The following is a 12,281-nucleotide window of genomic DNA, read 5'->3' as shown; positions in this document are numbered from 1 at the left end:
ACAAATGGTCTATAAGGCTGAGAAGTGTATAGAGGAAAACAAAGATGCTTCGCTGTTCATTCAATAAATGTTTTTGGTAGGCCCTTGACATCCCTGTCAGTGCCAAGATCTATATCTATTTTTTTTTTACCCCAAAATCAAATGGTGCTACGTGTGCTGTGACAAATGGTATCAAATGGAATCATCTCAGCACATTTTAGAATTAGAATATATTCTAACCCAACTAATACTTTCCATAGGCTTATTGGTATTTTGGGATTGCCAGTTGCTTAGACTTAAAAGGAATTGCAATTAGAACATGGGATGCCAATGGAATATTTATAAATCCATTTGTAAATGATTGTGATAGCCATTTAATGTGATGGCTAAAGGGACAAACCTTTCAGGCTATACATGTTCGGATATGTGTTCAGTCCATCCCCCATTGATTCATGGCAGCGGGATGAGCCCATCCCTTACAAACCTATCCCTTACCTTATTCCATCTCAGTGGTAAGAGTCTTGGCTATAGCAGAAAAAGCGTTAATCTAAATGTTTGAATCAAACACCACTGTATTCCAATGTGGCCTATAACATTTTCCACTTTCAAAGCAGAAACATCTTTTTAAGCAAACTATAAAGATATATCTGATCTGGTATTCCCACAGTGGCCATTATGCAGAAAAAATAGATTATTTTTTCAGCTAATCACCATTTTTACAATTGTATGTGATGATGTAATATTGAGCAGTTTATTGTGATATCTGTATATTTCAGGCAAAGGAATTGTAGTGTACTTTCACTTTTTGGTTTCCAATTGAATGGCTGGTAACTTGGACCTGACGTAGCTTATAAGCACTCCAGGGACTTCATTGTGCTTGCTTTGCTTTCTCAAATTGAAATGAAGAATTGCCATTCTTTTAATAATGCACTGCGTAGCTAATGTGTTTTAAGTAATAAGATTTGCAGATCCTATGTCAACCCCCTACAGACTCACTTTGTGTGGATAAATATCGTAATACTTTCACTGTGAAAATCTGAACAGACCAGTCTTCCACATCTCTTATATTTTATTAAATCTATAAGTAGACCCATATTATATAAATGTAGAGATATCTGCTTTTGGTATTCTAGGGACCTTCATTTTATTATTACGTCTTTGTTTTTTATACAAACCTTTGAGTGTTTTTATAATCTTTGTGTATGAGCATCAAAGTCAGTTATGGCTTCTTTTACCTCGCTGACCTCCAGCCCCCCTCTCCTCCAAGGTCACACAGACTACAATTCTTAGTCCCTTTGCTCCATGGTGGGATTTAAATCCCAGTTCTAAACTGATTTCCCACATTTCTTTGGCAACAGTCTGTGTGAACTCACTCTTTGCCCCCATTTAACACCACCACATTTAACCCTGCAATCTGTTACGAGCCAGTGAGCTCAGAGCAACAAATAGAGCATGCTCTACAAGAAACGGGACCAGTAAACCTAAGACAAAAGGTGAAAGAACTACTCACAGCAGTCCGGCAAGGAAACCATTGAGACAACTTGTAAGGTATTTAGAAATACATTAAAAGAGCATCAATGTTTTTCACCAAGATGTCCAAATATGTATGGGTCGCATTTAATCCTTTTCATTGAAAATTTTCAGTCTACCCCAAGTGTCCTATGGCAACATTACGATAATAGGTTTCATGAATTTTTCCTCCATTGAAAAAAAATAAAATAAAACATTTTATTAAATTACATTTACATCTTAAAGGATAAAACAATCACAAAACACAAAACAAAAAGTCATGTATTCCAGACTCAGTCCTTAGATGTAAAAGTTGCATTAGGTTCCCTTTTTTTAGCTTATGTCCATTTTGTCCAAGGATAGAAAAATACCTTTTGATTTTGACACAAACTCATTGTGCTTGTAATTTCTCTTCTCTGGAATAAAGAATAACTCTTCCCTGTGTTATGGAGAGTGGAGGTAGAGTTGTTCTCTAGTCCAAATCTGGAGAGCAACCTAGGGTGACACGTGCTCCACCATTGAGTGTTGTCACCTTGGGAGAGGCAGTGCATTGATGGCTTAATCCGCAGCCAAAAATAACAAGAAGAATTAAAAAAAAAAAGAAAACTTCACTAAATTTAGGGACTGAGTTACCTGCAATATATAACATTTTTATTCTTAGCTTTAAATTCATTTAAAGTGGAACTAAAATCCTACTTTGAAAACTGGCCATCAGGCAGGTTTTTTTTTTGCAGAAAGGGACAAGTGATGTATCTTCTGTAATATCTATTCTTACAAGGCAAAAGTTATGTCATCCTGGTCTGGCCAATCAAGAGGGTCGAAGAAAAAAATGGATAATAGAATAAGGAAGAAGTTAGTGGCACCAGAATGACGGAACATGGACAGATGAGTATTGACTGGGTTTAGTTCCGCTTTAATGTATAACACAACAATGAATAGACATGCAATCTACAATACTGAGAGATCTTTTATACTGAATAATAATGGATACAGGTATGGCTACCTTAAAGGGAATATTCACAATAAGAATTATACAATTTTTTGATTATGTCAAATAATGTCATTATGTAAATAAACTAATCAATATGTGTTAATATCCTAAATCCTTGTTTCTATGTATGATTTCCATTGACTTATGTATATGGGATCAGACACATACAGATTATGTTTCCTAGTTAGTAGTACTACACAATCGTTGTACTTTAAGTCTCTGAACCAGTCAAACCTAAAAAAACAATTAACTCCTTGTAATACTTTATCATAAAAGCTGACGTTTCATCTGCTAATATTTTCCTTTTTACGGTTCCTCCTTTTACACACTTAATAAAATTTTGAGGAATATGGAATATTTTACATCTGTAGAATTATGGCAGCCAACAAAGCCACAATGGCAGCCAACATTGATCATCTTGGAAAAATAAGAAGGGTGCATAAGGTGTAGGAATTGACTGTAAATGTGATTAGTCAAAAAATGTCCTAAATATTCTAAATCTGGAGTGTACACTGCACATAGAGTCAGCACACAATTGTTTTTTCGGGAAATGTTAGACTCGATAATAGTCCAGAATTGAAAAGACATCACAACCAGTGGGCTGGATCTATTAAAGGAGTCAAAGGCTGAACAGGATTTCTATTAGTACATGGTTAGTTGATTTTCCTTATTTTATTCAATGTATTTACTAAAGCGTACACCTTGAAGAGAGAACATTCGCTAAGTGAATAGTCTTTATTTCAAATCAACCTCACATGAGTACCTGAGTGGATTTGTAAAAACTGGAGTAAGAATCAGTAGACTGCAAAGGGCAACCAGTCAGCATTTACCTTTGCTGGATTTAATGTCCTTGATCCATGTTTTAATGGGTCATGTACAGTTATTAAACATCCTGTGTGTATTTTAGGCTATTTGTAAGAAAAACCAAAATGATTCCTATGATGACTAATCAGATGTGGTGGCTACATCACCTTATTTTCACATTTGTGTCCCTGTACATTAATCTGAAGATCTTTCCAAGAACAACCTGTCCTAAGCAATGCCCACTACATAGTCCTGATTTATAAAAGCTCTCCAAGACTAGAGAAGATAAACTATTGCTGGATCACTCAGGTTCTCCCATGATAGTCTATCTTCTCCAGTCTTGTAGGTTTAATAAATTAGGTCCAATGCACAATATATATTGGGGAGCAGAGTTGTCACCTTAAGCTCCTCTCCTGATATCCATTTGCTAATGTGATGTTGTATTTAAATCCAAAAAAATAATTGAAAAGGCCAGTAGTATTGTTTGAGATATAAGTTTAGTGTAAAGAAAGGATGAAAGATTTCTGGCAAGATAAAACGTTTTCTTCATCTATGCAGAATGTACTGAGCCTGAAACAACTAATACACCCACCAAACTAAAAACAAGACAGCTGCAATATATTTAATTTTTTTAGATATAATTTAAATGTTGCTATGTGTAGTGAATATATTAAATATGTACAGTGTTGTGTATCAATAACCATCTTTCAGGGTTACTTAAGGTTTTAAAATTCCTTGATGTAACTGATTAAACTGCTCAGATATAAAAGACTAGACACTTAAGTTTGGAATGTGTAATAAACTCTAAGACCACCCAATAAATAAAAGAAAATACAAGAGATGATTTTTTTTCTGAGATTTATTTATTTCTACAGAACAGTAGAAATAGAAACTGCAAAGAAACTCAATGCACCTTCAAAGCCCATACAAGTGTGCTGTTGTTTCTTTCACGTCTTCCCAGCATTCAGCCCTCATTTCCACCCCAGTTGAAATTGCATAACAATGTTTAAGTCATTTAAACAGGCGTTGAACAGTCATAAACTCCTTATTGTTCACCGATGCCAATTCTGTTCACAGACGCACACATACAGCACACAAACCTATTTGTTCCTCTTCCACGTATTGGAATTCAAGCAAGGTCACTTACTTAACTCTTAACACCGGAACTGGGGAAAAAAAACAATATGGACTCTGGCAGCAAAGGCTTTATATGCATGTATATATCAAACTGAATCCAAACATCTTGTATCTTTTTATAATTGTTGAAAATTGCTAGCAGCAACTGTTCATATTATGCCCCGCCATTAACATCCTAATGTTCTGCCACCCAAAAAAAAACAAATAAACCAAAAGGTATGGCAATCTGCCCTGGCAATGCGCCATGAAGAAGTTGTAAAGTGTTTTGATTTTTTTTCAAACAAACTGACTCTAACATATAAAAAAATATAAAACAGGCAAAAATGAGGTACAAAATATACAACAACATTGAAACAAAAAAAAATTGCCCTTTGTTCTGCAATGGACACACAATGCCCATAGTACCCAAGGTTAGCAACATACTGGAAGTCATTACAAGCCGGGTAATATTGTGCTATGTTATAAAAACTGAAGCAGAAAAAAAGAACTATTGCCATTGGCCAAGATCAACCAATCACTTACAGTATTAGCTTTTCCACTGTACCGTGGAAACTGTACTTGAGAAAGGAAGTAAGACATGCCCCTTCATTTTATTGCTTCAGTTTTTTTTATAAATCAGACCAATATTTTTTTTTTTAGAATTGGTCATTAATCTTTTTTTTTTTTCTTGGGCTGTCTGTAAAAGACTGAATTTAGGAAAAAAGTTTAACATTAAACAAATCTCTTTTTTGCTTTAGTATATAGAAAAATAAGTACAAAAATGTATTTTTTACCAAGTACTGCCCTTTCATTAAGGACTAGAGGAATCATACATGGCATTTTGTTGTACAAAGTTAACATTTTTTGAACAATTTCTGTCTGGCAGAATGATATTATATAGCAAGTGCTGGATTTTTTTTTACCAGCCGTGTAAACTTTGAATCAAACTTCTGCTCCATGAATGAGTTAAAGTTTTTTTAAACAACTTTTTAAGATAAACATATATATATATATTTTTTTATTTTATTTGAATTATATTACAAATGTCTATGTGTCTCTAAGAGTCCCAGATGGCACCATTGTTATAAATAGGAGCCCATGGAGGCCCAGTCATTGAGTCCTGGAGGGAAATCCTCATTGAGGTCAAAGAGTTGATCCAGGTTGGCAGAATTAGATAGGAAATCGTTTCGATTTTCATCCCAAGGGTTTTCAAGGAATGAGGTGGCCAAGAATGTCTCATCAAAATCCAAACTGTTTTGGACTGCTGCTTGCTCTTGCCTCATGGGGTACCATTGTTGAGGACAATCAATGTGCTTTCCGTGGACTGTAAGATCAACAGATTTGGTGACTGGACTTAATGGAGGGGTTCCCTCTAGTTCCTCAAAGGAAGCAAAGTTGGCTTCACTGATGTTAGCATCAAAGATGACTTCCCAGTCAAAATCACCTTTAAGTGATCCCAGGTCAGACTGTTCATCATGGGACAAAAGTGGGGAGCTGGATAGACGGGGAGTCTTGTACATCCTTTTCGGTAATGGCTGTTTGCGTTTGTGACCTTTGCCGTCTATCACATTCCAGACATGTTCACCAGTAGAATTCCAGCTTTGTTCGCCTGTGGCCTCCTCAAACTCCTTCAACAGTTGATTAGACTCAGAGTTGACACTTAATGGCCAAACAGAGCCCATATTGCTGTCTGAGCAAGGAGTAGACTGAGCACCCGCAAAAGCTGGGTGGATCTGAACGGGTGGCAGCCGTCGCTTCTTGATGGCTCCATTCATAAGACGGTCAGCGTATTGTGGGTCGATCTTCCAGAATCCACCTTTTCCTGGCTCATCTTTCTCTCGAGGAACTTTAATGAAGCACTTATTTAGGGAAAGGTTGTGCCTTATGGAATTCTATAACATAGGAAAACATTTTGTCAGAACATGTTTATAGTTATAGTAAAATATATGTAGAAAATGTAGTATATTTTTAGTTACTTAATTTTTATTTAATGAATTAGTATATTGTCATTTTTACAAATCATCAAAATGTGTGGAAGCTTGAAATCTCTATAAGAACTAACTTGTGAATTTCAAGAAGCTTTTATCCATATAAACTTTTGTTTTTCATTTGTAAGATGACTGCCTTGGGAAGACCACTAATTCTTTTTAACTCTTCCATACCTATATATTTGGCAACAATATAGGAAGTATAGTAACTTTTTAGGACGTGGTGCTTGTGTAGACCAATAAAAATGCAAAGCAGCTTCCCATTATTCTGCCTGGAATAGAAGGGGCCACTTACTCTTTTAAAGTCTACCTTACGAGAACAAGATAAAAAGAGGACATAAATAATAAGCTAATGTGTGTAGGAGTCTTGGAGAAGCTCCAATAGCTGGACACATCCTTAGTTCACCCTTTTCCTATTTAAGCTGAGGGCAAGAAGTAGGTTCTGAAATACTTTACAAGTCAGACAGAAATAGGAATAGTTTTCTTTTTTACCCCTGCAACCCCCCTTCTTTTTTCTCCAAGCCACAGGATTCCCGGATCTTACTGATCCGCTATTTACTGTTTAATGAAATTTAACAAGGGGGAGAGCAAACTACGCAGCCCCCACCTCCCTTTTCTATTCATCGCTTTCCCTGCTTGTATTCGGATGCTTATTGCTTGGCCAGTTAAACATATTTATCATTCTTGCCTCAGCAGTCTCCATCCATGCCACCTGTGTCTTTCTGGGATTCCCCCCCCCCCCCCACCATCAATGTTTAATTAAACCAGCCTTTCTCAAGTCTAGTAGAGGGAGGATTTTTCATTTTCTACCACTAGGAAAGTTTTGATTGTGTGTAAACCTGCCCCTATGTGGACACACAAATGAGTTTAAATAGATTATACGTGAATAATGTATTTAAAGCTGCACAGAAACTGGGCTCCCTCTTTTTCTGGTAGACCCCCCTTCTTTCCCCAGTTGACTGTACACGATTTCCCCTATAAAACAGCCTCGTCTGGTCCCTCCCAAAGACCATCCATTACTATTAGACAATGGTATGTCAGGGCCACACAGAGTCTACAGAACAAGGGGCGGGAAGGGCTCTGACATTCAGAGTCTAATAGTACACTGATATATGGCAGTGTAGTTAGTGACCCTGTATAAGAACCTGCAGTGACCTACCACTGTTATGCATGCATTAACCCTTGTGCTGCAATTTGTTTCTGAATAGTCACACAACTACGTGCCTAAAGGATTTGAGGGTTAATGTAACAATAGTGATGCTCTGGGATGCAGGATGTACAAAATAGTAACTCAGGAGTCACGGAACCTGAGAGTAATTATACACAAGGGAGAAGCAGAGAGATGCCGGCTGCATGGTTTGTTGCTTTACAACTTCAAGTACAGAAATCAAGGACAGTTTTGAGGATGCAATATAGAAATTTTAGAGTGAATGGGTAGATGGTCACCCTATTGTAACTATATGATCAAATATATATCCATGGCAGCTCTTAATATAACCTTGATAAATATATATGTTATACTCAAACTAAGAGCTTCCATTGATAAGTCTATATATATAATTGGATATAGGATGTCTGCCTTACCTGCCAGGTAGGATCGGCATGCCTGAAGTAGCAGAAATTATCTGTGATCCACTTGTAGATTGCAGAAAGTGTGATCTTGGTCTTCTTGCTTGCTTGCATTGCCATGCATATGAGGGTGGCATAGGAGTAAGGTGGCTTCACGTGTGGGTTGGTCTTATAGTCAATCTCCTCCATGGGCGGAAGGGCTGCCCTTGAGGTAGATGAGGATGTGGGTTTGCTTGGGGTGTGTGGCATTCCTAAGCATGCTGGATCAGCAGCTAAGGGGGAGCACGGAGCACCTGAGCCTGGCAACTGACGATACCCATGGGAATCTCCGGATGATGAGTTTGTCTTCCCCACGTTGGCATTGATTATAGAGAATTCTTGCAACCACTGAAGACTGGTCAAACTGTCATCTAAGTTGACCGACCCAGAAAGGTTGTCGTGGCTCATTTCCCCCTCTGACTGATAGTTCAGCCAGTTGTCTGCCATGTCTGTGGGGATTTCAGTTGGCAGATCAAACATTCAAAGAGCCTCGGGCTATAGACTTTTCCTAAAAAAAAAAAAAAGGAAAAAGTAGGTTTTATTTCAAGCGTCACTTTTAAATAGAATGTAGCATGTCTGCCCCTGTCTGCATTTGCAACCTCTATTTATTGTACAGCGCTGCGTGATATGTTGGCGCTATATAAATCCTGTTTAATACTAATATTTATATTGCAATTGATAAAATTTAGAAAGATGGCATTGCACACCCACAAAAAAGTTTTTCACAAAAGCTCAAAAATGCTTTTTAGCAATAAGGCCTGAGAAACTCTGATACGGAAATCATGGTACAAAACGAGCCAACAGAACGTGCTGAATGTCAGGAAGAGGTGGTAGGAATATTTGCATAACCCCCCTTCAAGGCCTCCCAGGGTGCAAACCTCACACCCACCAGACCGGGGTGGCAGAAACACTTCTGTGATAAGTGCAGAGCGCTGCTAATAAAATTCCTCTAGAATTATCCATCGAAGCCTTGGAAAACCATTTGGCAATCAGAAAACATCATTACACTATGAGTCTAGATAAATTCATTATTGCAGAAACAACAACCTACGAGCACATCTTCCACGTTTCTGTGCAATACACTAAATTTAATATATAGTCTGCCATATTCTGTACCACAAAGAAAAGACAAAAATGCCAAGGCAAGCGATTGGTGTATTGTACTTTCAGGTAATTGAACATTTTCCAAACAGCGGAATCAAGTGAATTCAATGGGGGCTAATCTACTTAAGAGAAGTTAACTTTTTAACATTTAATATCCAATCAAAGTGGAACTGAAAAAAAGAACTCTTGGTAAATCATCGCTCTATCTCCAAAAAATAAAGAAAGAAATAACAGCAATCTGCCAGATTCCATAGCTTGCCATAGATCTCTGAGAAGCACCATGGACTGCCCAGTGGTGATAGTAACAAGGTATCTTGTAGCCATGACCTGTTACATTCATTCTGCACCCCACAGGGACTAAACAGGTCACTTGTTACTATCACCACTGGGTACAAGAGGGGAAAAAGATACAGAGGGGTAAAAAGGTCACATGACTACATTTAAACTAATGCACCCCACACATAGGGCCTGATTTATTAAAGTTCTCCAAGGCTGGAGAGGATACACTTTCATCAGTGAAGCTGGGTGATCCAGCAAACCTGCAATAGATTTCAACAAAGTCATTTGCTAGCAAAGCACATTTTTTGAATCCTGGATCAGATCCATTCCAGGTTTGCTGGATCACCCAGCCTCACCAGCCTTGGAGAGCTGTAATAAATCAGGACCATTATCCTCCCTTCTGTATGATCTGCCAGATTCCATAGCTTGCAATAGATCTATGAGAAGCACCATGGACTGCCCAGTGGCAATAGTGACCTGTTTAGTCCCTGTGGGGGTGCAGAATGAATGTAACAGGTCATTGTTGCAAGGTAGATACAAGGGGGTGAAAAGGAAGGTCACATGACCACATTTAAATCAATGCACCCCACTCATTATCCTCTATTCTGTATGATCTTCTCCTGCCAGAAATATGAGAAGCACCAATAGCAACAAGTGACAGTCATTCCGGAAAAAGTCAGGGGTGCCAAATGAACATAACAGGGTGCAAGGGGGGTAAGAGGGAAGGTCACATGACCACATTCAAACCAACATTTTACCAAAATTTTCTGGTAATACAAGCCAAGAAAGAAATAAAAAACCCAATGATAAGGGCAGCAGGTGAGATTTGTTGTCCTAGTTGGGGGTGATGCCAATGGGTGCATACAATAACCTGTGCCATGTATTGTGTGGGGTCACCCCAGCTCACCCAGCAGCCCCTTAGGGTGAATACTCATTTTATATAAATAATAGGAAGCCCCAAGCAGCCATCTGATGCCCCTGATTCACATTCCATGCACGTTCCTACACAAGCCCTGATTGCTGCCTCTTGGCATTCCCATAGCAGACCCCTCACCAGCCAGATAATATAACCCACTGAAACCACCCGAATACCGCCAATACCTGTCAGCTATGAAACCGGCCTGCAAGGTGAACAGCTCCCCATTACCTGGTGGCGAATGTGCAGGATCGGAGTGACGCACAACAGATCGGAAGCTTCCAGAATAAAGCGGCGCAGATACCGGCGAGTTTGGATGAATTATCGCCCTGCCAGCTTTTCCCCCGTTCTTCGCTGCCACGCATTAAGTACCAGCGGTTCTGAAAGGCTTCTCAAAGCGCCATGGTAACGCCCCGCCCTGGTAAACAGCTTTCAGCACTCGGATTGGTGGAAAAGTTCCCATGGAGAGCTCAGTCATTCGGCCACGCCTCCTGTGAATGAGGCAGGTTGCTGAGTCTGCCATTATCAGTGCCATTTCCTTTATTATTGTTCATAGGAAGTGCTATTAGTATGCTGTATTGGAAATAAAATACAGAAATATTTCGGTTTATGATAGGTGACACATTTACAGAAATGTATCATATTATAATCTATGACGTGTGAATGTAAACATTGCGTTATCACAACATGCGTCAAAATACCATTAATGGCACCCCAATGCATTGGCGTTGTGGCACGCAACAATAAACGGTGAAGTTGCCTTAGAAAATAAACATTTTTTATGGGTTCCCTTACTGAAAACTTTATACCTGAAATAACTTTCAGGTTTTAGGGAATATTCTCAGTTCTGGTTTGGACCATTTCAGGATTGCTGGATCACTCATCTATGATCTATGTTCTCCTATGATAGTCTACCCCAGCCTCTACTGACCCGTAAAATAATTTTCAGTTCTTGGGGAACCCCTGCTATAATTGTATTTAAACTCAGAAATTTCAGTTTGCATAAAAGGGTAGGTAACCCTTTTATTTAAAGTAAAAATTCTTTTGTGTTTTTTTTTTGAACCGACTGGCTTAATTTTCGATGGCCTGGGCGATCAAAAATGAATGGCAACGCAGAGCCCCCTGGGATACCTACGTCATGCAACTCGGGAGGGTTTGGTTGCTCCTTCTGTGCATGCACCAGCATCTCAGGTATGCGCAGAAGGAGCCTTTCCATCAAAAAGGTAAAAAAACTTTGTCACCAGATCCCACGTCTGCATCGGGTGACCTAGGAAAATGAACCAGTAGAAGATAGGGGTGCCTGGCGCTCCCTCAAAGATGGATACCGGGACGACGCAGGACCCAATGGAAGAAACCTCCCAATAGCTCAACTGCTTTGTAGGATTGACGGTGTGATATTTTTGGTTTTGAGTAGTTTTGGGTTTACTTCCTCTTTAATATATCCACAGCTCACAGTACATTAGTTTGCTCATCAGTGAGAAGAATGCCACTTACATTGCTGCCATTGGGAAGGAATGTCACCCTTACAGATAGCCAAAAATATCATTGGATGCACCTAAACTGACCTGAGAGTCACAAACTGATCATTGGAACCCTGGGAATCTCTGAAGGAACTCTGGTTGAGAAACACTGATTAGTGCAATGTACTCGAACACACATGCATTACACAACTTAAAGAAGTAAAGGTGCCCTTATAATTCCCACCACCACATACATCTCAGAGTTCCACCTATCCTTTTACACTTAAGTTTGTTTTTTTGGCATTTGTGTTTTAGTTTTGTAACCATCATATTGATCTGCTGGATTCCTCATTTTCACAATCACTGATCTATCTCAGGTACAGGAAAATAACAGTAAAGTGCCTCTGCCTACATTCCTAAGATCAGAGATTCAAAGGCACTGGACCAGTATGAGTCCCGGGTAACACACATTTGATAAAGGAGACTATACATTTTCACAATATTTTAAATCAATGTAGGGCCAGGAA

The 12,281-nt window shown here is 38.8% G+C and overlaps 1 protein-coding gene across 1 annotated transcript; it reads right to left on the bottom strand.

Moving 5' to 3' along the window:
• Positions 1 to 5,402: 5,402 nt before the first annotated feature.
• FOXJ1 (forkhead box J1) lies at positions 5,403 to 10,699 on the bottom strand. The gene is made up of 3 exons (XM_072403844.1): positions 10,526 to 10,699; positions 7,972 to 8,503; positions 5,403 to 6,291 (listed from the first exon to the last, which is right to left on the bottom strand). Exons 2-3 carry the CDS (start codon positions 8,473 to 8,475, stop codon positions 5,482 to 5,484), a joined length of 1,314 nt encoding a protein of 437 aa, XP_072259945.1. The 5' UTR covers positions 8,476 to 8,503; positions 10,526 to 10,699; the 3' UTR covers positions 5,403 to 5,481.
• Between the last annotated feature and the right edge of the window lie 1,582 nt (positions 10,700 to 12,281).

The sequence above is a fragment of the Pyxicephalus adspersus genome, chromosome 3 (assembly GCF_032062135.1).
Source record: "Pyxicephalus adspersus chromosome 3, UCB_Pads_2.0, whole genome shotgun sequence".
Classification (NCBI taxonomy): domain Eukaryota; kingdom Metazoa; phylum Chordata; class Amphibia; order Anura; family Pyxicephalidae; genus Pyxicephalus; species Pyxicephalus adspersus.
The sequence above is the reverse complement of the archived record's forward strand: the minus strand, read 5'-3'. Positions and strand labels throughout refer to the sequence as shown.

What these genes read in the sequence shown, in the direction of transcription:
- FOXJ1 (XM_072403844.1), bottom strand. Translation starts at nt 8,475, where the DNA reads ATGTTTGATCTGCCAACTGAAATCCCCACAGACATGGCAGACAACTGG. An exon ending in ATGCCGATCCTACCTGGCAG is followed by an intron (nt 6,292 to 7,971) that starts GTAAGGCAGACA and finishes CCTATGTTATAG; the next exon opens with AATTCCATAAGGCACAACCT.